Below are 27,644 nucleotides of genomic sequence, written 5' to 3' on the forward strand. Positions count from 1 at the left end.
AGTCACTATGCCTCTAAATGTCACCCTCTCACTCGGGCCTCTGTTGCTAAGCTGCCGTGGACGTGGGATGAGGGTCATTTTTATTCAGGCTCAAGCAGCGGATGTGACTGAGAGGGGTCACACTTCAGCATGACTGACACTGTGTGCAGCAGTGCTCAGTCAGTTCAGGGAGACTCTCGGGACTGGGACTGCAGTGCTGCAGGTAGTTCAGATCCTGGACGTTCACACCTGCAGTCCAGTCCTGCCTGATTCATTCATGCTTACACCCATCGTCTGTCTCCTGTCTCAGCAGCTCCAGCTTAAACTCCACTATTGTAAAGTAAAAGCCTTCTGTTGTGTCTCCTGTCCCACTTTGAGACAAAAACTGAGAGACCCAGACCATTTCAACCTCCCCCCACCAGCAGCAACCTGTGTAGCATTTGCTGCAAGAAAAAGGATTTAATGAAATGTGTTGAACAGTCTTGCTTGCAGCCGTCAGCGTTATCTGCTTGTGATTTGTGTCGTGCTGTGAAAACCAGTGGTTCATTTCTCAGCAAAGTCCCAAAGACGGAGCAATACAAATATCAGGCGTTGTAGTTACATTGAGTGAAAATACATCAGGTTGGACTATGAGCAGCTAGCATGCGTGCGGTGTGAACAACAGTGGAATTACGGCGCAGAGAAAGCAGTCATTTATAAATGATGGGGAGCTTGTGAGACTCAAGGAAACATTTTCAAACGAAAACAATATTTTTGGATAATGAAGTTTCGTGCTATGAACTTTCGTCCACATTTCCGCTGTACGGGCATTTGCTCAGACTGACAGCGGTGGGAGCCAATCGAAAGCCTCAAATGGAAGTATCGACCAATAGAAGCGCAGGGGGTGGTTGTTATCAAGTCGTAAACGGTTAGTAACAGGACAAGCAGGTAAGTAAGATTTTGTCTTGTTATTCTCTCAAAATTAATGAACGCCACGCTTGTCAGGAAAAAATACTCATTTGATTAAACCTTCGGCTGTTCGATTTGAGTAGGTTTGATTTTTTTAGCACACTTTTCTGCCAAACGTGCAAAAAACGGTAGTCATTGAGAAGTCAGTATGGGTTCGGGAAGCAAACAAGCTAGCGAGCGTTAGCTTAGCCTGCTAGCTAAGTTGGATGTTATTGGCCAGCCTCTCGGCATTAGCTCACTACGTCGGTGTACCTCAGTCTCAAACATTAGCTTGGCTAACATTAGCTTCTCAACTAGCGTTGAGAGAAAGTACTGTTAATTGTACCACAAAAATCACTGGCAGTGCATTCCTTGACACGATAGTCAGCAAAGAAACCCCCCTTCACAACTTACTTTTAATTTTTCAAACTCAGTGTTAAAAGTATATAACATCTAAAACTTTTTCATTATAAATTTGCAATGATAACGTTCGAGTAGGTAACATTAGCCAGCTAGCGCTAGCTTGCAAGCTGGACGTAAAAATCCTTGACAGCCACACCGCTGCCAATAAAGACAGGAGAAGACAGTGGACAACTTTACTCACTGAGTCTGCTTCAGTCCTCAACTGTTAAACTAGGATTCATCTAATATTTGTCTGTTCTGCCTTTTTGTTTTTAGGTGTCATGTTATTTCCTTCTGTGGTAACCGGAATCATGGCCCCTTGGATTACTGAATGGAGTATTTCAACAATGGAGTTAAAGGTATTCTTAAATAGTAATTAGTTTTATTTAGTTTTTATTTTTGTGTGTTTTCTGGCGGAGTCTGGGGGCGATGCTCTCGATCAGTCCTCACTTGCGATCAGAGGCTCTGAGTGGTGGGTAAAACAAACATGAGTCTGCGGATACTAGTGGCCGACACGGGTCGCCTTTTTCGGGTGCCGTGGCTCAAACCAACGGGAACAGCAGCCCCCTCACCTGGGAAGGAGCCACGTGAGGTGCATGTTATTAGGATGCCTGCTCATCCCAGTGGAGGTATTTCAGACAACAGGCGTGTCCGAGTGGGAGGAGACCCAAAAACATGCATGATGGATTACAGTGTGGAACGCAGCTGATTCCCCCAGGAGGAGTGTGAGGATGTGGCTGTGGAGCTGGAAGTTTCGACAGCTTTGCACAGCCTGTGGCTATTGTGACCCAGAGCAGGCTATGAGGATCCCTGTGTGGATGGATGTATGTTTATACCAATTCCTGCTATAGCAGAAAAGGATAAATGCAGCTCTTCGGATAACTTACTGGATAACAATCGAGGACATTAGCTATTTGATCCTGATATTTATAGTTTGCCTCCTGAGACTTTTATTTAGATATATATTTGATCTAATTTTCAAAACACTCGGATAGACAGTTTCTCTCTCTCAGTCACACACACACACACACCATTAATAATTACTTTTCATTATAGGTGTTTATTCTGGTAGTCTGATTATGCACAGAGGCCATGCAAGACATGGAGGAAATAAGTGGCATGCATTCATTTGCATCACTTAACAGTAAAACTGATATATAACAAATTACAAGCATTGTCTGATCAGAGATACTGAAACCTTAAAATTCACACTACTTATGTAACCCATTTGTGGTGATTACCAGGCTTAAATTAATGATGCATAACTTCATAAACATTTATGCAGTTTTTAGTCATCACAGGATCTCACATTGTAATCATCTAATGTGCAATAAGTATTTCCTGGGAAAAAAATTCTAGTGCACAGGAAGTGATAAACAGCCAGAGAAGATAAACTGGATAAGCATGACCGACAGTAAGCACTAAATGAAAAACAACAAACTACAGAAATGAAAACTTACTCTCCAAAAAATATAAAGATGAGATATCAGTACTGTACACACTGAAGTGATCTTTGTAAAGAGAAGTGTAAAACATGTACCAATAGCTTATCTGGATAGTTTAGATAAAAAAAAAAAAACACTGAGCATCCAGTGAGTTCAGGACAAATACATAGAGCTAAAAATGTAATGCTTTGAAAACATGAGTGTAATATAACATATGTCCCACCAGCACTCTATAACAGCATCCCTATTTGTTATAAATACCAACAAATACTGAGCAGAATGAAACTGAGGAAGTTACAGTTCCTCAGATGTCAGTGTCACATGTAGGACTGGTCCCTGTAACGCCACAGACAGACTTTCATTGTCTAACTAAATCTGTTGAATTCTCAATCTTAATTCAGGGCTACATGCTTTTAAATATTAGGGAATTTGTTTTCTTATTAGCCAGTGCATACAAGTTTATACACAACAGCTAAATGCTAATACAAGGCCTCAAACGTACACTGCCAAGTCTAATTTCTAGTAGTCAGGGGTAGCTGGGGTGAACATTTGTAAAGCAAAACCTGCACAATGTGATGCAATCCAATACAACAGCCCTGCAAGAAGTATTCTCTTTAAATCTGGGGCTGGGTTTTGAACCTGAGTACATGTTTGGCACCAGCTGATCAGTGTTAAACTGTCAAGGTTGCATCTAAATGTCTGGTTAAATTTGTAATCTTTTTTTTTCTTACAGTTTGATCACGTAGCTCCTAATTTCTGTCAAAATGTTCAATCTTTTAATACAAAATTCTTGTACGGCTGCCCGTGTTCAGACAACATCTTTTGTTAAATTTTATAAAAAGGTTCTGGAGAACAAGCAATGCAAGTATCACCACAGTGAAACAACACCAACCGTAGTCTGTGGTGCACTATGAATTATGATATAGTTATATATTATCTTAATCCACTACAACACAGCCAGCTGTGGCGTCAAATGTCCATTTACCAACATGACACAGACTGAACAAAACTAATCTTAAAGGCTAGTGTATTGAATTGCATTATATTGATACGTTTGCTTGTGTGTTCACCCCTGCAGTTTCATTGGTCGGCGTAGGTGCTGGTTTTGTATGAATTCGGTCTTATTTGGTGCTCCTCCACAGCTGTGTGGTGTATTATGTTTGGGCTCCGGCTGCCTGTAACAGTCAGGTGGAGAAGAGCTCCGTCACGTGGCCGCTGGTTGTAACTGCACGCAGGCTGCCGGAGTGGTGGGCGATCCGGTTCCTGTAAAAGTGACATGGGAGCCAGACAGTCGCGACTCGGCCCAGTTTTCTCCTGTGAGGCCGAACATAAACGGGTCGCATATCGAGCCATTCCCGGCACTTATATTGTCCTAATTCAGCCGTTTAAATAAGGAAATCAAACCCGTTGTGTATAATATATTAGCTATAAGTTATTCTCCGTGTAAACGGTTTGCGTTGTGTTCAGGTGGTTCATGTGGATAAAACAGGTGGTTAAACGCAGGCTACCTGAAGCATAAAGGATAATAGTGTCCGTGCGCTGGAGAAGAGTCACAGATAGCTCAGCTAATATTTCCAGTTGAACTACCAGCAGCATCTTTCCAGCAGTCTGCGGCTAACAAGTGCAGAACTGACACTGCGCTGTGTTTTGGAAGACAATGCCCTCCTGTGGTATCTTCTTTTGAGCTTTTATGTCGTTTCTTATCTGCCCTTTACTCTAGTGGCGAGTATGAGAAATGTCTCCCGCCTACCAGCAAGCAACACACACACGCGCGCGCACACACACTCACACACACACAGCCCTTCTATGTTTGTCAGACTCAAATCCGAGGGAGAGGAGCTAGCCGCCATTTTCTAAGCGTCTCTCCCTAAAACGAGAGAAAAAGGCTCGCGACAAACTGCCCTCTGGATTACCTTTCGCTTTCTGAGAATTGGAATTTTTGGTAAAGGATTGCGGTGAAATCGCCTACATTTGAAGTAATTTGGAGTAGAAAGGACTGTTTCACGGCCTTGTCTTATATTCGCTGTAGCGGCGGCGAGGCGAGCTAGCTGGCGAGCAAGGTGTAGATCGTTGATTCGCCCATTGCCTGAATCCGGAACGAACCCGAGCGGCTCTGTGAACTGGGCCTTTTTTTGGCAATCTGGCTGCATTTCTGGATTAATTAATGGCAGAGTGATCGAATCCAGGCGCGTTTTTGTGTTAGCACCCTTGGTTTTTTCCACCAAAACTGCAGGGGATTGTTGCCGAAATTCCCTCGGATAGTGCAACCTCGTCACGTGGTAGGTTCCTCCTTTTTCTTTGTTAGCGAGCTAGCTAGACTGGCAGGGTCTACTCCCAACTTCTCAGCTTTTGACATATGTGCATTAACGTTACGGACTGTTCGATTACCCACCATGTACTGTACTCAAGCAAGGCAAAGGACGGTCCCCATAGATTTACAACAACAGGCTGCCTGTATTCATTTCCTCAGTCTAATTGCAATGCATACCCTGTCTCCGCTCTGCAATAGGTCTTAAAGCGTTGTTTAAAATAAGTTGTGATGCATAACGAGTGAAGCAGTCCTGTTATTATGGACAAATACTAACCTCTGTGATGTCTCATGACCTGTATTTAACTCTGCCGTTAATACACGTGCTATCATGGCTTTTAACGTGTAACACATATTACTTTGGGCGTTATTGACTTGAAACTATCACTGAGGAGAGCGGAGGTTACGTAGTCAGCGACTAAAATGTTTACTTGGCTAACGAGGTTTGCGTAAAGCTCAAAGTGGGTTTTCGCCAAGGACAGAAATCGCTACGCTGTGCTCCTAAAAGGAAAGCGAAAAAATGATAGATAATGTGATGAGGGTCTGTAGCGTTTCACTGCGGCTGGCTTGTGAGACCCGCACGCCAGCTTTCGAGCAGGTTGTGTTTCTTACATCAGCAGCTTTCAAGAGCTAACGTTAGCCAGAAGCGAGGCGCATTAATTTGCACGCAGTGTGTACAGTGACATGGTTTACAGAGATATTATCGTTTGCTTCGTGGAGTTTGGTTGATGTGATGATCGGTTGGTGATTTTTTTTTTTTTACTGGCACGGCTTAGCGATACAACAACACTGGTGCTATCTGGTCTTCCGCGGAAGCTGAAATAAGATTAAATAACGTTATTACACTTGTGCGCAGCTCGCACCGAGCAGCCAGCCTTCCTTTATCATTTCAAATGTTTTTGTAAACACCGGGAAGACATTTTGGTGATTACGTTATGCTTGGCTAACGTTGGATGTGGACATTTTTGTCGCATCTCTAGCGAGACTGTTCGCACAGAAACTGGTGTTATAATGCATAATGAATCAGAGTTGTGCATTTACTAACGTAATTTAATCCCTCGTAACATGAACAAGTTCGGTGTGTTTGGAGCGGAATGGGCGGTTTTGGGTAGATGAATTGCATTGCATAATCTGCTTCGGAAATACCAACATGGCGTAGTGCGCGCTGACTAGAAACTGCGGTGAAATACTGAGCCCCCATTCATCTGACCCTGCAGACGATCCGCGGAGATGCAGCTCGCTTTTATCTCCTATTTTATTTGAAGGGAGTCTTTAAAAAAAAAAAAAATTGATACGGATATCCAGGATAACCAGTGTGTTTGAGTCATTAACCGCGGAAGCAGTACTTCACCTTAGTCTTGTCATTGTCTTCCGCTTGACATATTTGAGATCATTTTGCTGGCAGTAATATGTGGGAAATTGGGAGGGTTGAATAGGTTCACTTGAAATTGACACAGGAACACAGTCAGGATGACATCATGTGCTTTGGACTAATGCTGGGGCCTAAATCCACCTACTTACACTGCCTGTGTGCAACCCTGCTGCACACTGACTTACCAGGGCACATGTAGGGCAGTGGGGTTTGGATAATTTGCATTGGCTTTTCCTGTTTCTTCCTACATCAGAATTGAATTCCAAAGCGTATGCTATAAAGAGCAGCCTTGTAAGTAGATGACAATGATGACTTGTTCACACAAGCATGGGAGTAGTGGGAATTATTTATTGGCCAGGGATGTAGCTCAGATGCCTGCTGTTATTCCATCTATATCATTTGCATCCCATTCATCAAGGTCAGTGCATATCATTATGTCTTTCATATTTATTTAAGTCGTGGAAGAAGTCCTGTGTAGACACATGCGTTATTGCGATTACATTGGAATCATGACATTTTCTGAAATTTTGTGAGAGCTAAGTGAGCTGTAGCTGATCATCTAAGATTTTCCTCCTCTTCACCTGAAGTGCGTTTTCTGGCCTGGTCCTTTTTGTATGATCATTTTTAGCAACACTTGTAACCAGTAGGTCAACAAAATGGCAGTGAGTCACCAGTTAATTTCATTAGGCCTTTAATTAGATTAGTTGTAGATATCGTAGGTCTGCTTTTGAGTCAGTTTGTTTGACTTGATCTGAATCAGTGATATTGGTGCATTTTCATTTATTATATGTGGTGCTAAATATTTTGGAAATGCTACTTTCTTTTTGGGTCGTGGTTAGTAATTTTCCACTCACTCTGAAGGCTTGCAGAACCTGTAGTGCCAGTACTTATGTTGTGTTTTATCATGTATAGGTACAGCCTGCCTTCATTTTGCTTTTCACTCAAGAAATACTATTTAGTATGAAGAAATATGTAAAAAAAAATATCTGTGTTTAACTTTATTTCTTGTGTCCCTCTCCTGTCTTTTTTTTTCTCCTTCTATCCAGGCTGTCCTCAGGTGGGGCAGTAAGCGGGTGGTGTGGAGCAGGCCGCGGTGCCCGTCCCTCTGCACTGCATGGCTGCGATGGCGCCCGCTCTCACCGACGCCCCAGCCGAAGCTCACCACATCCGCTTCAAACTGGCTGCCCCATCCTCAAGTCTCTCACCGGCCAGTGCAGAGAACAACGGTAACGCCAGCAACATCCTTATCCATAGCAGCGGCCCAGCTAAGTGCAAGGCCACCTCCGAAGAGTGCCCTCTTGACTTTTGCGGCGGCGACCAGGAACAGCAGCAACAGCAGCCCCAAGCCGACTCTGGGGCTCAGGCCTCAGCCCTGGGCAAGCTCCAGCCGCTGGTGGCTTCTTACCTCTGCTCTGATGTGACACCTGTCCCTTCAACTAAGGAGTCAATCAAGCTGCAAGGAGTCCTCATCAAACAGTCTGTGTTGAAAGGCCACAGAATACTGCCCAGCTCCCTGCTCAACGGCGGAGACTTCCTGTTGAGGAAGAGGCAGGCGATAGAACTCTCTGGCGGACAGCTCAAAAGTCTCATGAGTGGCAGCACCAACGGAGGTGGCCAGCCCATGGCACCTGTCAATGGCCTGGCCAAGAAGCTGGCCACCATGTCTGACCCTGGCTGTGTGGTGGCAGTGAATGGTGACAAGCCCTCTGCCACCGCAGACTCTCAGTCACAGAACTTGGACTCTGAGACCTTGACGGCTACTTTATCAGGGCATATCCCGGTGAAAGGAACCCTTAAACAGAAGCATTCCTCTGGGGTTTCTCAAAATACAGATGGAAAAAACCTTGAACCACCAGTGCTTCAGTCTGTTGCACTTTCTCCCTTTACCCATGACAACCCTAACCCCACTGAACAAGCAAATTTTGAGGAGGCTGATTTACACACGCATACCAGTCAGCCACAGGGTTCTGATAGGGAGAGACCAGGTAGCAGCCAGCAGGGCTCCCCGTCTTGCACACCTGCACCACAGCCTCTTCTATCCTGTAGTTCTTCTTCGGACAGCCTTGATGCTCACGTTAGGGAGCGCACCCTTCTCAATAGCAGCCGCCAAGCTGAGATTGAAAACCGGCTGCGGCGCCTGCGCAAACGTCTTCAGGTTGTACAGGCCAAGCAGGTGGAGCGACACATCCAACAGCAGCTGGGTGGCTTCTTGGACTCAGCTCTCAACCGGCTGCTGGCTGGTAACCGCAAATCTGAGACGGCTACCCCAACGGCTACATGGAGGACTGGACGCCACTCTTCGTCAAACAACAGAGACGGCCTCAGTCGCTTCCTGAAAAGCGGCGCCATGCCCTTGGAACTGGAGAGGCTGTATCTGAGTGGCTCAGCCAACCTTCATTCAGCAGAAAGCGCCTTTGACTCAGATGTAACAGAAAGTAGCTCTGGAGGGGACTCTGACATGGAGGAGGAGGAGCTGGCCAGAGTGGACATTGAGCAGCGGCATGTGAAAATGTAAGTAAAAGTGTTGTCACCCACTGACACATCAAGCTTTTTTAGGGCTGTATGTGATTTTGCAGTAATGGAGAATTCACTGCTCGGGCTCAAGTCGAGTGTTGAAAGCAGCAATCATGTGAAAAAACGTTTCATATCTAATGGAGTTCATTTCCACATGCCTAAGTAATTCGCATTACTCTCACATTTCCATGGTGCATGAAGCTTTTCATCTGTCCTGTGAAAGTCCCTGTATTTCTAGGCCAAGCAGGTGCTAATGACAATCATAACTGCCTGGTCTGCCTCAGTAGTGCTTGGGTCAAACTCCAGGGGAGGGGTAGAGATACCATTCGACCAGAGAGCATGTGTAGTCGTGTGGGTGGTACCATCCTGTGGAGAACATGCAGGCTCGAATGGACTCAAAGTAAAAAGCTCTCTCGCCACACAGTGCTTCCTCCTGAGAGGGCCGAGGCTGAAACTGAACGTTCTGTTTATCTGCAGAGCGAACAAGTGAGCGCCCACAGAGCCAGTGACTGTTTTGATTTAAACCGAAACCAATAAGAAACATAGACTTGGGGGTGGTGGTGGTTTTGCAGAAGGTGTGGGTTTTATATTTTTACATGCTGCCTGTTGTGATGTCAGGTTTACCTCAGCAGGAGCTTGCAGATGTATTCCATGGGAAGTTCTCATTTCTGTGTCATCAGTGTGTGAAAGGGAAAAAAAATACAGCAGGTGGGTCAGCAGCGTTAATGGACTTAGTGACCTGTGTAGGATTGGGTAGATTATTAACAACGTAGCTAAGAACACTGATTTTTATTATCCTTTACTGTGTTGACTTTAGACCTTTGACCTAAATATCTTCAGAATGCAACAGGAAGCATGTGTCTGTTGCATGCATGATCCAACAGCAGAAATATTGCTTGTAATGTATTCATACTGTGTCTTGTGCTGTTTGAGGTCAAAGCAGGTGTTCGAGCATGTCATTCTCAGGGGGAACGGATAGTGAGCTGCATTTATGTGGCCTGAGACTGTAGGAGTGAGAGATGGTGACAAGTCAATATGAATATGATGGTTCATGTAAACAAAGTTGACCAAGAGGGCAGCAAGCACTGTTAGAACGGTAAACACAAACGATACAGACAAATGCAGCTGTCACACACGACTAATGAATGAACACAGTATGCAGTGGATATGCAGATATGCAGCACAAGGTCAAGGGGAAGACAAAGTGGAGATGCATACTCAGGCACAATTTTACAAACAATTTCAGTGAATTTTTAGGAGCAATCACATTGACCAAGAGTCTTTTCTCAGTCCTTTAAAATTGACTTAAATTCCTCTGTAGAAATCAACAGTGAGAATTTCTGTTACTGTGAGAATTATTCCAGGAAGAAGGAGCTGCATGTTTAAAGCTTTCTCTGCCTTTTGATAGTATTCTTTGATATAGATGATGTGTGTTACCCTGTAGTCAATGAACTACACATTAAGGCAATAAAAACCTGTCAGTTGATACCCAAGTAGTATGACTATTTCATATGAAGATTTTGCTGTTTGAAATATTCAAAATTCATTAAGAGATTGACTTTTCATTCACACCCAGATCAATGAATCTTAACAAAACAACTTCTTTTATTTTGGTCATGCAGTGCAGTTTTTTTTTGTCCCTTGTCCTGATACAAGTCCTTTAGTACTGAGTATCTCCTGAGTCAGCTCCGGTGTTTTTTATTACAGAATCATTTGATCAATTATTTTAATTATGAGTCTATCAATGATATGATATTCAATGATATTACTTGAAATACCCATCTCCACCGTGGATTATTGCAACGATTGTTTTTATTATTATTATGGGGTTCCTTTCTGAAATGAAAGTGAAAGACTTCTTCCTATCTTGAGGGTTTTGAAAATGGAGCCCCTTGGGAGTTGTAGGTGCTTTCCACAAATAGGAAATCATCTTTTGATACTGAGGAGTGTATTGAATTGGGCTTATTTGTTTGTAATAGTTGTACATCTCATACATATAAATGCCACACTAAGGAAAATGGTTAAAAAGCTGCATTAATTCTTAGCCATGAATGGGGGATTGATTTATAGGGGAACGTAGGATTTAGCACGACTTCAGCCCAGATCATTGTGTCGTACATGTTTTTGCATACCCAAAGTGATTGGGTTTCATTCTCTCATTGTGTTCATGCTCCGAGTAAAAGCTGGTGGTTCTGGTTCTCTGCTGAGCACAGGTAGACCAATCATATTTCTTGCAGTCTCTAAACAGCTTCTTTAATGCTTCTGTCATGTCGTTTCATTCTTGTGTGAAAGCCTGTGAAAGATGTGGAGGCATTATTTAGAGTCAACAGAGGGGATAAGGCAGGAGCTTCACTATAATGGAAACATGACTCCTACCTAGCTCATAACTGTCATCACTGCTTTTTTTCTCTAATTTTTATGCACCGTCCTTAAACTACCAGGCAAAATTACTAGTTTTAAACTAGTGTTTCTCATCTTCTTCATTCTGAGCTGCAGTAAATCCTCTGCTGGAAAAAATATGACACATCTCGTTCCTGCTTTACCATGAAAGCCTTCCTGCAGCCAACCATTGTGAGGCTTTTATTGTGAAGCAGCTTCATCTTTTTGCACTGTTTGTCGTTGTTAACGACTGCTAAGTCCTCATTGTGTAGAAGTAGGTTTCCATTAATGTATAGATGTTTGGTTCAGTGTTAAATACAAGCAGACTGGAAATGCAAAAGACAATGCAAGTTAAGCACAACATGACACCTCTGACAGACAAATAGTTGCTTTTATTTTCATCATTGAAGCTGCTCTTATTGTATGTTCATACACTACAATGTTGCTAAGCATGTTCAATAACTACTACAACTCTTTTACTGTTAGTAAATTCCTTGTTTCTTCATGTACAGACAGCTTTAATACATTAACCCGTTTGGGCTTCTGCTTGTTTGTATAGGTTACTTAAAGTTCACTGGTTACAACACAACAGTCCATATGAGGAAGACATGAAAGAGTCAGTAAGCTTTGAATCATTTTAGAATGAATCTAGCTGATTGGGGGAAAAAATCCCTGATTTATCAGTAGCTATAAGCTTTAGGTGCTGACCCACACAACAGCCTGCTGAATCAAACACTGAGATGTTGCCTTCCCTGCAGGAGTTGTGTTCAGTTACCCCATGTCATTTTTCACTCATAAAAATAACCCCGATCTGAGCACACTTGTCAACTGGTTCAGCCATGTTTTATAAGGGCACAAGACTTTTGTGACGTGCATTACTTGCTACACAACACAGCAAAATTAGACCTCGTGAGCCAAACAAAACCGGCTCAGAGAGCTACGGAAATGTGCTCAGATGTTCTTGAATAAGCCATGTGTGAAAGTTTTTGTATTGCTGCCACAAATGCACCTGTCACTTATAGGTTTGCAAATGTTTGCCAAGTGGTAGCACATGTAATCTTAATAATTCTCACTGAGTGAAAGCTGCCATAGAAATGTGAAGCTGTCCATCAGTAATGCCTTCATAAGCAGCTGTACAATCATCCATCCCACAACAGGTAAAGAACTGGTTCTCAGCTGCTCCCAGCCCTGCACAGGAGGAACTGTGCCTCATTGTGTGTGTGTGTGTGTGTGCGCGTTTGTGCGTGCGTGCGTGCGTGCGTGTGTGTGTGTGGCCATTATGCCACATTTTCACACTGACATTTTGTCTCAGTTACCAATTAATGGCTTACAGCACAACACCAGTCAACACTACAGACAATGTAATGTCTTCTTCAGGCAGCAGCACCTCAATTATTTAACGTCAGCTGAGTTTACAGCAGTGTGGAAAATAACCTATTTGGGCTGCTTGTTTGGATGCAGCGCACTGCTTACAACTAATCCTGTCATCCCTGTCTATACTGTAGACGTGGTTTCCCGTATCTTAGAGGATTGGGGGCCGGCCAACATCTGTTGCTGTGCTTGTGCTTCAGGGCCTTTCTGCTCTAGCCAATGTGTCTATCTGTGAATGTGACGTCCATAATGGCCTCTACTCGGGTGTGGGTGCTGCTAGCTTCAGAGCTGAAGTCTGATTTTGTACCAGCTGAGACAGTTGATACAGCAGAATAAGATAATTCACTGAAAGTGTATTATTTAGGCATGTTACATGGAGCACGGGTTGTTCTGTGTTAAGCGAGTGGGCACCGTTTCTTGTTTCTGAGGCAACAATAATGCTCATCAGGAAATCTCGGGTCTTACATAATGGCTCATAGACAGAACAATGAAAGTGTCTTAAATGTTGTTATCTGACCGGCAACAAAGTGCACGTAGGTTTGCAGGCTTTTGTCTGTCAGATGATAAAAGTAGAGCTAGGTGATCCAGGCTACACGTTAGTATGATCTTTATGCAGTCCGGCAGTTAAAATGCCTGTCTGCCTGCTGCCCGTGAACTAGGGTAACTACGGTTGGCTGAGACCACTGCGTGCCTTTCATGCTTCTGGCTCAGCATTACTCTGCAGTCTGAGTAGCTTAGCGATGTTTTTTCCTCTTTTCATTCCTCTGTGTGTGTATGTGTGTATTTATATATGTATGTGAGTGCCTGTATAGTATAGGTTTCTGTCCCGTTTGACACATCTGGATGTATTTAGCTCGGCCCAAGTTCCTCAACACGAACCCACAGGCGTTACATAACCCCCCTCTTTTATGTAATGACTGCTGCAGTTCTCTGGCTGAATTTGCCCTCTCTAGTTTTTCCTGCCCCACACCCTGTCGGCCTGCCTTGTTCACAGCCCCGGCTCCCGAGCAGCAGTGTAAAAGATGAGTTTAACCAGCTGTCCTGTGAAACTCCAGCCAGCCACCCTGGCACATCAGAATAAACCTGAAAAATAAGGCCATTTTCAATCTTCATAAATGTTTCAGTGTTTGGATAATTTTCAGCTCTTTTAATGTGCTTTGAAAATCTTTGACTCTAGAGAACAAAGAAATTAAAATGACAGCTGCTGCTTTGATTTCCCATGTTCTTGTTCCCGAGCATGAATGACGAGAGAATGATTTGAGAAGCATAATTGCAAAGTGGTTTTATTGTTTCATATGAAGAAGCAGAATGTCTGCAAGTCTTAGTTTTGCTTTGCGTCTCTGCATAACCATGTTCCTCTGGTGGATTTTTGCACAAGGAGCTCATGTTTCAAAATGCGAACATGGGTATGATAAAGTGAAAATCATGGACTCGTTAGTTGTCACCTAGTTCACATAAAAACAGAGATAACTGCTTTGTTTAAGTCAGACATGGGCTTAGTTAGAGCTGTAATGATCAAGTGTTTTTTCCATAGGTTCGTAGGTTCATCGTTATACAGTAGTTAGGGCTTTCTCTCATAATCTGTGTTCATTAGAAATGTCAGTGTAGTTTATATATATTTAGAAAGTACAGCCTGCATCACACCTTGGCTGCAATGGCCCTCTATGATCCTGATTTTTACAAGATCTGTAAAGAAGGTTTTGAAGGTTGCAGTGTTGAGTTCTTATGGCAAGACGGTTTGGAGACCCTGACCCTCTCTTCCCTGCTACCCATAGAAGTATGAACAACCAAATCCCATCAACAGCAGCACTTCAGAGTTGTGGCACACATGCAAAGCCTTGCTGAATTAACTAAATGAATCTGAGGAAAAGACTCAGACTCAAAACTGTAAAGTGTTTTTGTGTCAGAGGAGACAGCTGAGCACAGTCCAGAGATGAGCAGCAAGCGTGCAACGTATAGAAGTTGGTTGGCTGCATATTTTCTGCTGTTTAGAGGCAGTTCAGTTCACTTCCTTTGTCAGTATTTGTTGTGGTCTATGCTTACTGTTTTGCCCTAAATTGATTTTTTTGGTATTGTGCATACGCTGTACAGAATGCAATTATTTTTCTTTTTAGTCTTTTTTTTTAAAATTACAATTGACTTTTGAATATTCAGAAGAGTTGTGTATGTATTGATTTGTATGATTGTTTAATCTTCAGAACAGAATAGTCAAAGTGTATTGTACAGTTTTAGGAGAATTTTAATTGCATGTCTGCGGAGGCTTCCCTGCTCCAGTTTATCATGTGTGGCAGTAGTATAAACAGAAAACTGGACAGCAGCAAACAAGTCATGCTGCAGTGAGGTCCATCTTGTGTGAAAACGTCTCTGTTGTTGAGGCTGATGGTTCTTCGGGATTCCTATGGGAAGTGGTGTGTGGGATCATTGTCCGTTTGAAAGACCCATTTGTGACCAAGCTTTAATATCCTGGCTGATATTTTGACATGTTGCCTTAATATGTCCACGTAATATTTCTTCCTCCTGGTGGAAGTGCACCAGTAGATCCTGCAGAAAGCACCGCCACATCATGATGCTGCCGTGTTACACTTACAAGCCTCCCCCTTTTTTCTTCCAAACACAACAATGGTCATTATAGCCACACAGTCCCATTTCTGTTTCATCAGACCAGAGCACATTTCTCCAGAAAGTAAGATCTGTCTTCACAGTCCAGCTTTTTTTCTGGTGGTTTTGGACAGCGGCTTCCTTGCTGAGCGATACAGGACTCGTTGATTGTGGATAACGTTGCTGGTGTTCTGGGATTGATTTTCACGCTAAAGTAAGTTCCTCTCTAGGAGACTGAATGCGTCTCCTTTCTGAGTGGTGCAACGACTGCATGGTCACATGGTGTTTATACTTGCTGTACTATTTGTACAGATGAACGAGGTATTGTTAGGCCTTTGGAAGTTCCTCCCAAGGATGAACCAGACTTGTGGAGGTCTAACATTTTTTTTAGATGTTTTCTGAGGCTGACACATATTTTTTGTTTTTTTTTTTAGTTTGAAGGTAGGCTTTAAAATACATTAGCAAACCTACATACACGGGCAAACCTCCAATGAACCTTTTTTAAACAGAGGTCCCACATGTCGTAAAGAATACCTATTATACACCGGCTTACAGTGAGCCAAACAACGGCGGCATAATGCTGTGCGATGGTGGTGGTGTGCAATGTTTAGACCGCCGGTCGGCGCCCTGTCTAATAGCTTCTCCGTTTTGCATATTGCACAAAGTAGGTGTCCTAACCATACCATTGCATTTTAATGACTTCAATTGAAGTGTGTATATATAAAAAGGTACATGTGTACGGTCTGCTGAGCCGAGTGATGACATAAGCACAAAATGGCAGAACAGATTTCAGTTATTGACAGAATTGCATGTGCACTGCATAATTGCATTGCTTCTTACACAAGCGTCAACCAAAATGGAGAGTAAATCTCCTTCCACCAGCCGATTGTGTGTCCATATGGACAGGAAGTAAACCCTCCAGTATTAATGAGCTCACACGATGGTGTAGAGGAGGAGGTCAAAAGACGAGTACACAAAAATGCACTTGGTTTGGCATGTCAATGTGATATCAGTGTGATTTAGTGCATTTTTCACTTCACCACAGTATGAAGAGCGCTGACTGAACAGCACCTAATAATGTCAGAGTCTTTGAAGGCATCTGCGAGAACACTGGTTCTCTGAGGTGGAGACGTGTCGTCTGCTCTCGACTCAGAGGCGACGAGCTGGGCCGCGGGTTTTGAACGGTTGTGTTGGTTTTGGAGGGACACGGGTTCAGGGGTACCCGGCACCATACAACATATGTGCTGCATCCAGAGAAGCACCACAATGGAGAATGTGCTGACAGCCAGAAAACGACGGCTGTACTGATTGCCGCTGGTGCTTTGTGTGTGGGAGAGTAGGGGGGAGGAAAATATGTCCTGGTTAGAGGGGGGATGGAGCTCCTGTGTGTGGGGGGGGGGGGGGGGATTTCTCAGTGCTGCTCACTGACCCCTCCTCCTCATCCTCCTCCGCCACTCTAATGATTAAGGTCATTGGACTTGTAATGGCCTCTGTGTTTATATTTAACTAAACTTCAGTTTTAGCTCTTCCTGCGTCCTTTTCACTGCACTCTACATTCATGGCTGCCAGCTCTTGTCCAGTGGACCCTGAAAATGGATGTTTTTTTAAGTCTCCCTACAGTTTTTCATTTGAGTTCACCTGGCATGTCGGGTCTAAATCAGTCCTTGTAATATAGCCTAAAGAACGGAATTGGGATCCACCGTTCTTCAACCTTGGTTCCCTGGATCGGGTCTCAATCTGTCCCTTTCCTGTGGCCTTACTCGCCTTTGTAAACAGGTCAGTGCTGAGATGTGTGCTATCTGCAACATACGCCCCTTCTCTGCTGTCACTGAGAGTATGAATCTCTTTGAGATCATTTTCCAGTTCATGCTAAGGGACATTACACCTGACCTATCCATTTGGTGGATCAGTTGTCCACCTACCACATGGTGAACCATGGCACACAGGCTCAGGCTAATTTGTGCAGTAGATTGTGTGACACACTTTGCGCCACCGGTGTTGATCTAAGATGGGTCTCCACGGGGACCCAACGTATGCAAATGAATTGCCAATGCATTGATCTGATGCACCAGCCATGGGCGTGTTCAGGAGTGTTGCAGTGTTGGTGAACGTTCCCCGCGCTGTGTGGAAGAGCAGCACATGTTTGTTTATCTGTGCAGAACAGGACTGAGTCTGTAGAAAAGCAATAGGAAATGTTATTAGCAGGTAACACTGGGGCCGTATTTGCAGCAGTGTCCTTGATACTGTATCGCAGAGAACAAGCCACAGATCACTAAATGTTGTGGCTGAGTAAAAAAAGGAATCGAGACGTCTTTCATTGCACTGATTGGTGGCTGATGTCTGCGTCAAAGGCACAATAACTCTCCTTCCGCTCAGCTCCACAATAAGACAGGATGCCTGCTTGGATTATTGGTTATCCCAGTGTCTGCCGCACTGTTCCCTGACCCAGCCCCACCCCCTCCAGCACCCTGTGGCCTGTAGATTGCTTTTAAAGCCCGTCTGTTCCTCCCCAGGCTGCCAGAGCTTCCCAGTCCCCGTTGTCCCTCTTTCTCTCCCCTTCCCCCCCCCAGTGCCTCCCCTTCCCGTCTCGTCTGCCTCTCTCAGCAGCGGCCTTTCTCGACTTCCTCCATCCTGGTGGAGCTCTGAAAACTGAAAACAGAGACGGGTGTGGGGAGGAGAAAGCGCAGAGGAGTGCAAGGTCTATCTTTGTCTGCCATCTGAGTCATTTTTTCATTGTTCAGCCACGGTCACTGCAGCCTGCATTTTGATGAAACGGCGCCCTCTGTGGTCTGTGCTGCACGGTGCAAGAGCAGACATTTTCCTCTCATGTCTGCCTTTGAAATGCCCATTCTGTGTGTCATACTGGTAAAATGGAGTACTCAGCTCTCAGTTGGCATTCATTCTCTGCCATGAAAGAAATCAGTGTAATGGAAATTCCCATTTCTATATTTCTCCCACACTTAAGATGCATGCCTGACCATACTGTTTTTTCACTAGAGTATTTTTCCAGGGTGCCTGCAGTTGCCATTGCTGGAAGCTTTATTCAATGCTGATTCACTGACCTCTGCAGTCTGACAGGGGAAATGCTTGGAGGCTCACTTAATGTGCTCTGAATGATCAGTTTTAGTCTTTTATTAGTATTTCAGTGTGTTGTGTTTCATGGGTTGGTGATCATGACAGACCAGACATTCACCATACTTGCCTGTACACGACTTACAACTAATTAACTGATTATTTTCATTATTGATGATTCTGCTGGTTATTTTCTCGATCGGTCAGTTTTTTTAAACTCCAGGAAATAGTGAAAAACGTTTCATTCTCATTTTATCTGATCAACATAAAACCCAAATATTTTGAGTTTGCAATGATATAAAAAGAGAAACAGAAAATGTCATATTTCTTTGTCAATTTGCTTAAGACATGATGTTGCAGGCATATTTAAAGTACATGAATCATTACATTTGTCCTTTTTTTAATGGTGGATAAACTTCTTGTCGCAACACTTCATCCAGAGTCTCGTCCGTTTACCTTAAAATGACCACTCACTCTTTTTTTTTTTTTTTAATCCCAGATGGAAGCGGGCAGAGAGCCGCTACACTGTGGAGAGAGCTGCTATCATCAGCCACTGGAACTGGCTCCAGGCCCACATCTCAGACTTGGAGTACCGCATCCGACAGCAGACCGACATCTACAGACAAATCCGCGCCAGCAAGGTCGGTCGCTCACTCTTGTGTTAGACATGTCTGTTTGTTTGTGCTAAATTAGAGAATATAATCCAGCTTTGACTCTGATGTGTTGCCTTGTGTGCAGCAAGACACCGAGCTGTCCCATCAGTCGGACACTTAAATATGATCCTTCTACGTATCTTTGGGGTGGAAGTGTAACGCTCAGGTCTTGATTCTGTAGGGCTCAGTAGAGTTGGGAGGTGTTGCCCCCAGCGCAGTGTCTGCAGGTGGGACAGAAATGAAGACAGAGCCTGTAAATACTCAGGTAAGCAGCGTGAAAGTCGACAGAGGGTGGCCTTCCTGTGCAGATGTGCTTTGGCCGCATTCGGCCTCTCTGGGCTAAACCACATGAGTCTGCTGTCCTCTGGTGTCCTCTAAGTGGACTTGTCAGTTAAGATTCATTCAGTTTGAGGTGTTTGGAAATCTAGATCTCATATCTCTCATTGAGTACTCAGTATTTTATGCTGCAGCCTAGTCACCAGGATCTTCTGGAGTTTTTTTCTGATTCCTGAAGCAACACGACTGACTGAATGACTGCCTTCTTTTATTGCATGGTACATCGTAGAAATGAAAAAATTGCAAGGCCATTCGGGGCCAGAGCAGCACTTTTTTAAAGCATTCACACGCAGCGTGTAATAAAGAACGAGCCTCAGAAAACGTAGCGCAGCTGTAATTCAGGTCGTGTGTCTCCCAACAAAGGCTCAGCAAGAAAAAAAAACAGCACTCGAGCTTAAAGCTTCGAACGTTCATAAAAAAAATCCACATTGTGTTTGAATAACATGTTAACCTGCATCTAACTGAGAAATGTTAATGACACGTGTCAGAAAAGAAGTGAGAGAAACCAGTTTTCAGTGTGTAAATGTTTGAAGTTCATAACTAAACCAGCCTTGTGTCAGCACTTCGCTGTATGCAGGTCGGATGGTATATCGGCAGTGCTTGTTTGTTCAGAGGGACGTGTTAATCAGTGAAACAATCAGGTTGTTGGTTCTTGTCAAAGCATCTGTTGGAAATGAAATGTTCACAGGAAATTGTTTTTTTTTTTTTTTTTAATGTGTCTTTCTGGTCTGAAATGAATCGGACAGAAGAGCTTTTGTGTAATAAACTCCTTCAACATTCATTTCCAGATTATTGCCAGATAATTTATCACGGGATCTCTGCCTCTCTGGATATGTTCGTGTTGTTTGTACGAATGTAAAACCAGTTAAACCAGCACAGCTGCAGGAGTGGCCTCTCATCCTGGCGGCTCACATTTGGACGGCTGGATTTTGATCACAGCCAGTCATTTTTCACTTTAAATTTAAAGGCATGATTTAATGGTCTTTGCTGCGTGCTTCAAAACAAATATGATCTGCTTTCACAGCAAGATTGTTAAATATATATTGAAGAAAAATAAAACAAACTGAAGTGTGGAATCAGTGAGCCTCCAAACTGTGAGGGCAGGGCCCAAATTTCAGCTTGATTGAAACCATGAAATTTTGTTCATGTGTGTGAAAGCTGGTGAAGAAGGAGCTCCGGCATGGGGCCTGATGACGGCTCAGAGTAGGTCTTTAGCCCGACGCTTTCCATTTAATTCAAGACCACAGAACCAGGATGGTTCAGCTAGTCTGTTGACATTTGCTGTTTCCCTTCATACCTCAGGTTGGCCAAGTGCTGTCAGTCAGCCCGTGTTTGTGTGCCAGTTAGCGTGAGGTGTAATCTCACTGGTTTTGTCTTATCTGTCGATGCAGGATGTTGCTTCAGAACGGCTGGAGCACACAGGCACCGCCCACATCGCCAACGCAGAGGCCGGCCCTTTGAAAGGTCAAAACGCACAACCAGTTAACGGCGTCCTCAGCAGGTACAGCTGACGATGGTTACATGCCACTGCTGTCTGTTCTTCTTTATCATACATGAGAATCAACTGAATGTCCTCCTGTTTTGCCTCATGTTACTGTCACTACATAACATTCCTTCACCTTTCCTGGTTAAAAACAAATATAAAATAACCATCAGTGTCTGTTTCACCTTTAATTTTAACGCACAGAGACTAAAAATAGATTACACGTGTCACTGATATCTTTAACTCGTCGTTTTGAGACACAATGTGTGATGTCATGCGCTCTGTTGCGTGTCCTGTGATAGGATGGCAGAGAGTGCAGACACCAAGCACCAGCAGCCATTGGCGTACGACAGCACATGTGTGGCTGCGCGTACACGGCCGCTCGTCAGCTGTCGGCGGCGGCGGCTCATTCAGCCCAACACGGTCCCCAACCTGAACGGCAAGGTGAGTGTCACCGTGTTTATAGCCGTGCACATGCTCACACTTACAGGCGGTATGAAATCATCAAGCATTCCAGCTCTTCCACCTTTAAGGGACTGACAGGGCGTGTTTGTGATACTGATCTGAGATCTGAGTGGACGTTCTGTGACGATGTTGACTGCAGAGAAGTGGGGACTTTCATTCCTAGACAACATCTTCTGTGTTTTAGGCTGCACTCATTGATTAGTTCCTGGTTTGTAACCTAATAGCAGAGTAAACAAGAAATAGACGACTTATTTGTGAAAAAGTAGGGCAAACAACAAAGACGAGGAATCGCCCTTGTGACAACTCACAAGTTTTGGTTGAGGGGCAAAAAAAAAAAAAAAAATGGCTGGTTGTTGATGCTTTTCCCAGAACACGACAGCTCGGGGTGCTGAGGGACATCAAATTATACCCACTTATTGCTCACATTATTCAGAAAGCAGTGAGATTTCTTAGTGCCTGTTCTGCATTAACAGAGAACAGCTAGTACAATATGCAGTTAATCTGAAGTTTAATTTCCCTGCATCGTTTATTCTGCTTTTTACATTATTCTGCAATTCAGAGCTGAGCAGAGCTCACATTAGTTCTAATATTGGCACCATGAGGCCAATTGTTTGAAAAGGAGAAATGTTTCCTGGCGTGACTCAACTCTTGTGGAGCTTTTAAATCTAGTTCCTCACTGAGTAATATGTACTTTAAGTGACAGTATGGTTGATTTGGTGACAGCTGTAGTTTCTGATGGTAAGAGTGAGTCTGGTTTAATCCTCCAGGTCACAGACGTCTGAAAGCAGCTAAACAAACTGTTGCCGGCACATTTCAAACTGATCTGCTGTCAGAAAATGCTGAATGATAGCCGTCAGTGCGAATGACTGACAAACACACTGCACTTCCTGTGACTGCTTCATAATAAAAGTCATCTCGTGTTCAATCCCTTAAATGCTTTTATTGTGAAACTGCAAAAGCAGGAAATGTCCAGTTTGCATCGGCAGTAACTTAATACAGCATTTTTTCTGTGAACGTCCCCACAGACACTCAGTTCATAATACTGCAGATATATAAATATTGCAGTACTTCCATCATTGGCCACAGGCTCAGTCTCCATTGTGTTACCTCATTCAGCGACAGTCACTTCACAGACATTTATTTAAGTGAAAATCCTCCAGATGGGAACTTAAATGTGTTAATGTTGAATAGTGAATATGCACAGCTGAGCTTTATGTGGTTTACAACCCTTTTTATCCTCCCCCAGGCTCAGAGAAGCAGCTGTATCCAGTGTAACTGCAGGGTCAACCCCAGCTGTGTGATGTGTGGTGGCTGGCCCACCCCCAGAGAGGACCCTCAGTTTGAGCTGCCCACCCTGGAGCGCCTGTCAAGACTGGATCTTGGCGTCCACCCCATCCTCTCCTTCCCTGACGGTCAGTTCTGGACTCCTCGCTCAAAGGAGGACTCAGTTTATGCAGCCATTTCCTACTTTACATCCAGAGGGGAAGACAAACAGGGAGTGGCTGTGCAGGGACTTCTTGCCAGGAAGTTCATAGCGAACATTTTCAGAGATTTAGACAATCTTTTCTATCTGTAAACGGTGTCGTATTCTCAGGGCCTGGCTCCTTTTACCATACCATGTGTCCGTTCTGCTTTCAGAGTCTTTGCCTTCATGTCGTCACGTCATCTGTGGAATTATAGGGGAATGTGTTTTCTTTGATCTCAGATGCAGAACATGAGCTGCATTAGACTGATACATAATTGAGACAGAGTTGTATTTACAACCATAAGACAACAATGGACTTGGCTCTTATAGTAGATTGCCCGTGGCGTGTGATGAATCTTGCATGTCATTGTGAATTGCTAATGTTGAACTACAGATGGCAAATCTGGAGTATCCAGCTTTACGCTCCATTCGTGGTCGCATGCCGAAATCTCCTGATTTAGACGTAACCCTCCTTTGTTTACTTCTCCCTCAGACGTTTGTATAGGCCTACGTCTGCAGCAGATGATGAAGAGCCAGTGGCAGACCAAGTCACTGGAGAGGAGCAAACCACTGAAGAAGCTCTCCCTCAAACACAAGCTCTCCTCGTCCAAAGAGAAGCACAAGTTCACAAACTCACTTATGGCAGTCAGTAAGTGCCTTAAACACACACACACACACACACACACACACACACACACACACACACACAGGTGGTCTGATGTCCTGATTACCTGAATATGAGACTTCAACCAATCATGAGCACAGTGTGTCGTCATGACGTTGTGAAATAAACCAATAAATTCTTAGTCATTATTCTGAAATGTTATTTCATCCTGCTTCTTTCCACAGTAACCGAGTTTATTGCAGGTGGTTTTTATTTCACAATGTTTGTCCCAGTAAGCGTTTTTATGTCACAATGCCACAGACGCAGTCATGTGATTGGCTGCTGTCGCCCAGCCCCAGTACTGACAACCTGTGTTCTAACATGTCTGCAGTCGCGCTCTTAGCCTTTCGTTTTAGCGGCTGAACATACATTTCATACCCAGTGCTGTGAGTCTCATGAGTTCAGGGGCTTGCAGGATGTGTAGCAACATATTAAAAAACTTGCTGTGTAGTAGTAATAATAATATTAATAATAATAATAATGTGAGCGGTCCGTTGCGTTGCAGGACTGAGCCACTATAAGAACCGTGCTGAGAAGCCGAGGGCGGCGGACAGCAGCGTGGGCGGCAGCGCTGTTCTGAACGCAGCCCGGCTCGAGGGCCAGACTGTGTGCAAGACTGAGCGGCTGCAGACCCTCTCCACCCCGTTAGGGCCCTTCGACAAGAACTACAGCCGTAAGAGGTTAAGAGAGCACTCGCTGGACAGGACGGACGGTGAGTCTTTCGGTCAAACGGTGGCTGTTCGTTGTTGGTGTGAAGGTGCTTGTTTTTGTTCTGAAGCACGAGTGGTGAAATCAAAGACGCTGAGCAGCTACTGAATCTGCCTTTCTCCTCCAGCCTCCCCCAAACTCTTCCTGGACTCGAGCAGCCCCTGCCCCAGTCTGGCCAACATGCACTCGTCCCTCCACAGCCCCCTCACGCGCCAGCTGTCCACGTCTTCAGAGAACTCCACCCCGCTGGGCCCCAGCAGCCAGAGCGTCCCCAGCACACCTGTAAGGAAACTGTTTGCTCGCGTCATTATCTGATAATATATGAGGTCATTCATTTGGTGGTGCGGTATTGCAATGCATTATGGGTGTGTTACTGTGAACCGCAAACATCCCTGTCGAATGCTCGTATGTTCACACGTCCCTTCGTCCCCCAGCAGCAGCCCATCAAGAGGAGGCGAGGCGAAAGCTCCTTCGACATCAACAACATCGTGATCCCCATGTCTGTGGCGGCCACCACCAGGGTGGAGAAGCTGCAGTACAAAGAGATCCTCACGCCCAGGTGAGCAAACACCTGCGCCATGTTTGTCCTGTGAGCCGCAACCTTCCATTAACTCGCCCGCTCGCTCTGCCGTGTTTTGACGTTCGGTCTGTTCCTGTGAAGCTTGTTGTGGCCGCTCGATCCCTCTTCTCACCTTCATGTTTCTGTTTGAGCAGCTGGCGATCTGTGGACATCTTCTCTCAGCCAATAACTGAAGAGGAAGACGAACGAGAGGTGAGTTTCCTCCCTCTCTCTGTCGTGACAGACAGTCTCACCCTTTAAAGCTCAGCTCCAGTGTGGCAGTGAGTGAACAGTGACACCTGGTGGTCAAACACTTCAAGGTTATCTCTTCATAGTGGAGGAAGGAAAATCCTCAGTCACATCGTTCCACTTGTCTGACCTCATGTAAAGTTCATATGTTGTATTTTTAATGGTTAATCCAGCCCTCTGCTTCGTGCTGCTGCTCCAGGTCCTGTTAAACATTGATTTCTGCCAGAGGTTATTGTTAAATACTGCTGGGACGCTCTACTAGATTCATGCACATGGTGAACAATCGTATATTAGTGTGAATGTGTTTGTCTGGAGTAACTGAAAGACGTGTTACATTGAATCTTGCGTTCGTGTCTTAAAGTTTCAGATTAAACGTGTGAACGGACCTCAGGTGTTTTCTTCATAAGTGACCTGATCTGTTAATCAGTTGTCAGGACTTCACTTCACTCCATCTTGAGTGTCCTGATGGTGTTTTGTGTCTGCAGGTGGAGGACCTGACAGACGCAGCCTTCACCCAGCTCCACCAGCCCTACGAGGACCAGGAGCGGTCCCGCTGGACCTGGATGGCTCTGGCTCCCGCGAAGAGGCGGGGCAGCAGGTCACTACCAGCACACCGCACACTCGGTCACACACCCGCATTGGATTGTGTAGACTGCAGGTGTGAACTGTGGTCTGTGTCGTCCCTCAGGTCGTACAAGTCCGTGGACGGGCGGACCACGCCGCTGCTGTGCGGGACCAACCCTCCCACCCCTCAGCCCGCGTCCCCTGACCCGGGCCACTGCCCCATGCTGCACGACTACAGCCACGTGCCGTCGCCCATGAGTCCGGCCAGCCCCGACACCACCTCCAACCCCCACACACCCTGCTCGAGGGACTCCCACCGGCTGCTGTCCAGCGAGGACACACGGTGCTCTACGCCGGACTTCACCTTTGAAGAGCGGGTAGGTACCGGCTGCCGTCACCTGTCTGTTAGCCATGTCTGTACTGAAAGTCCTTCACCAACCGTGTCTGGTGTCTGCAGACGGTAGCGCCGTGGGAACGCCGCAGCTTCCCCTTGCCAGAGGACCCGGCCCCAGAGCCCGAGGCAGAGAGCGACCACATCAGGCCCAGAATGCGCAGCATCTCAGGTTGCCGAGCGACCGCCTACGGACGGCTCGATTCGGACGACACGGAGCTGCCTTGCGACGACGACGGCGGCCCCAAACACAAGGCCTCCACCCACCGATGAATGACTGACAGGCTGAGGTCCCCCTGCCCCCCACCCACAGCTCCTCTCTGGCATTAACAAGCAGAACCTCAAAGCAGAATAAGATTAAATGGGTTCCTGTTGTTTGATATTCAAACATCAGTCTAATACTTTCACAGTTTTTAGTGAACATTATGGAGATAGAAGCCTTTCCCTACACTTGTTTTTGTCACAGGAAAAAAAAGGATAAATGTAAAAAAAAAAGAAGTATAAAACAACACGTTACAAAAAATGTTTTCTGTAGTAGGCTAAACAATGTACATGGGGGCTTAGTGGTGTTTCATATGTCGCGTGTACACTCGTAGCGCACTATGTAGCGGACTCCTCAAATATGGCCAAAGGGTGTTTTCTATTGACTAGTTTGCTTGTAATTCCCATGTACATTTTTAGTGGAGTGACAAATAACAAAACAAGAAAAAACACCCTCCTCCTCTTCCTCCTCATCCAAATAAACAGGTACATTTGAGATGTGGTCCCTTCTTCTCCCTCTAGAGGTCGCCTGAAATCACCAGAGCACTTCTCTGACTGCCAAGTCCAGTTTTGTTGGTTTGCTTTCTTTGTTTTTCATTCCTGACATGTTTTCTTTGTGTCTGTTCAGCCTCACACATTCATTGTGTTCTTTGATAGTAAATCATTCCTTTACAGTCTCTTTGGAGAGTGTCCAGCTCCCGTCTCTACCCCTCAGTCCTGTTCAGAGGGTGACGCGTGGAGGACTGGGGTGTCTTTTGAGCACTTGCCCTACAGAAAGCGCTGCTGCATGCTGAAAAACATGCTCCTGTTAGTCTTATCACGACGGCACTCGGTAGGATTTCCACTTATTAAAAGAGTAATCGACGGCAGGTAACGGGGATGATTGTACCATCTGCTAATCTCACTCCCTCTTCCTCTTTGCGTACAGTCGTTGCTGTATTAGAAAAGTTAAATTGTGGCAAAATAAAGACGTAACACAGTGGCCCCCCTCCTCTTTCTTCTGGTTCAGCTCGCCAGGTTTCCTCTCGCAGACATTTCAGATGTAGCAGCTCTCAGCTAGCAGCCGCCCCGAGCTCAGGTTTTCAACTGAAGGGAATATTCTCTGCTGTTCAGTACTTTCACCCTCACATGGATCAGATCTAGACTTCTGTTGCAAGATGGGTTTTGTTTTTGCCGCCCCACAGTGTCATAACCACACTCTGCCCCTCCCCCAAGTAACTAATTGCTATGCAAAAAAAATCTATGGTTTTCATTTTCCACCTTTTTATGCCACAGCCATTCAGTCACTGTTTTTCTTTTGTAGTTAAGCAAGATGTCAATGTACCTGTTCGATTGTTGCAGCAGTTAACCTAATCAAAAAGCAGAATTGTTCTTTTTTTTTTCTTTTTTGTAAATAGTACCATTAAAACATTTATGTTTAACTTGGCGTCATTGTTCTGGCCTCGAGTCCTTCAGTGTAAACCTGTCTGAACTCACTCG

The 27,644-nt window shown here is 44.8% G+C and overlaps 1 protein-coding gene across 4 annotated transcripts; it reads left to right on the top strand.

Annotated features, from left to right (window-relative positions):
- The first annotated feature begins 891 nt into the window (after window positions 1-891).
- On the top strand, window positions 892-27,591 carry LOC121624902 (KAT8 regulatory NSL complex subunit 1-like). Of its 4 annotated transcripts, XM_041962869.1 has the most exons (16): window positions 892-906; window positions 1,585-1,667; window positions 7,480-8,944; window positions 18,867-19,008; window positions 19,202-19,285; window positions 20,748-20,857; window positions 21,142-21,283; window positions 22,551-22,716; window positions 23,263-23,418; window positions 23,939-24,145; window positions 24,269-24,423; window positions 24,576-24,700; window positions 24,856-24,913; window positions 25,435-25,547; window positions 25,638-25,890; window positions 25,971-27,591. In XM_041962869.1, exons 3-16 carry the CDS (start codon window positions 7,548-7,550, stop codon window positions 26,175-26,177), a joined length of 3,315 nt encoding a protein of 1,104 aa, XP_041818803.1. In that variant the 5' UTR covers window positions 892-906; window positions 1,585-1,667; window positions 7,480-7,547; the 3' UTR covers window positions 26,178-27,591. The 4 variants fall into 4 exon arrangements, with proteins under 4 accessions (XP_041818803.1, XP_041818802.1, XP_041818804.1 ...); XM_041962868.1 differs by lacking the exons at window positions 892-906; window positions 1,585-1,667 and adding an exon at window positions 4,579-5,032; XM_041962870.1 differs by lacking the exons at window positions 892-906; window positions 1,585-1,667 and adding an exon at window positions 4,579-5,032 and having other exon boundaries at window positions 24,579-24,700.
- The last annotated feature ends 53 nt before the right edge of the window (window positions 27,592-27,644 follow it).

This window comes from Chelmon rostratus, chromosome 21 (assembly GCF_017976325.1).
Source record: "Chelmon rostratus isolate fCheRos1 chromosome 21, fCheRos1.pri, whole genome shotgun sequence".
In the NCBI taxonomy this organism is placed as follows: Eukaryota; Metazoa; Chordata; class Actinopteri; order Chaetodontiformes; family Chaetodontidae; genus Chelmon; species Chelmon rostratus.

Excerpts from the sequence above, each read along its gene's own strand:
- LOC121624902 (XM_041962869.1), top strand. The coding sequence starts at position 7,548 with ATGGCTGCGATGGCGCCCGCTCTCACCGACGCCCCAGCCGAAGCTCAC. Across the intron at positions 24,914-25,434 it reads AAGAGGAAGACGAACGAGAG|GTGGAGGACCTGACAGACGC; the intron begins GTGAGTTTCCTC and ends TTGTGTCTGCAG. Across the intron at positions 25,548-25,637 it reads GCGAAGAGGCGGGGCAGCAG|GTCGTACAAGTCCGTGGACG; the intron begins GTCACTACCAGC and ends GTCGTCCCTCAG.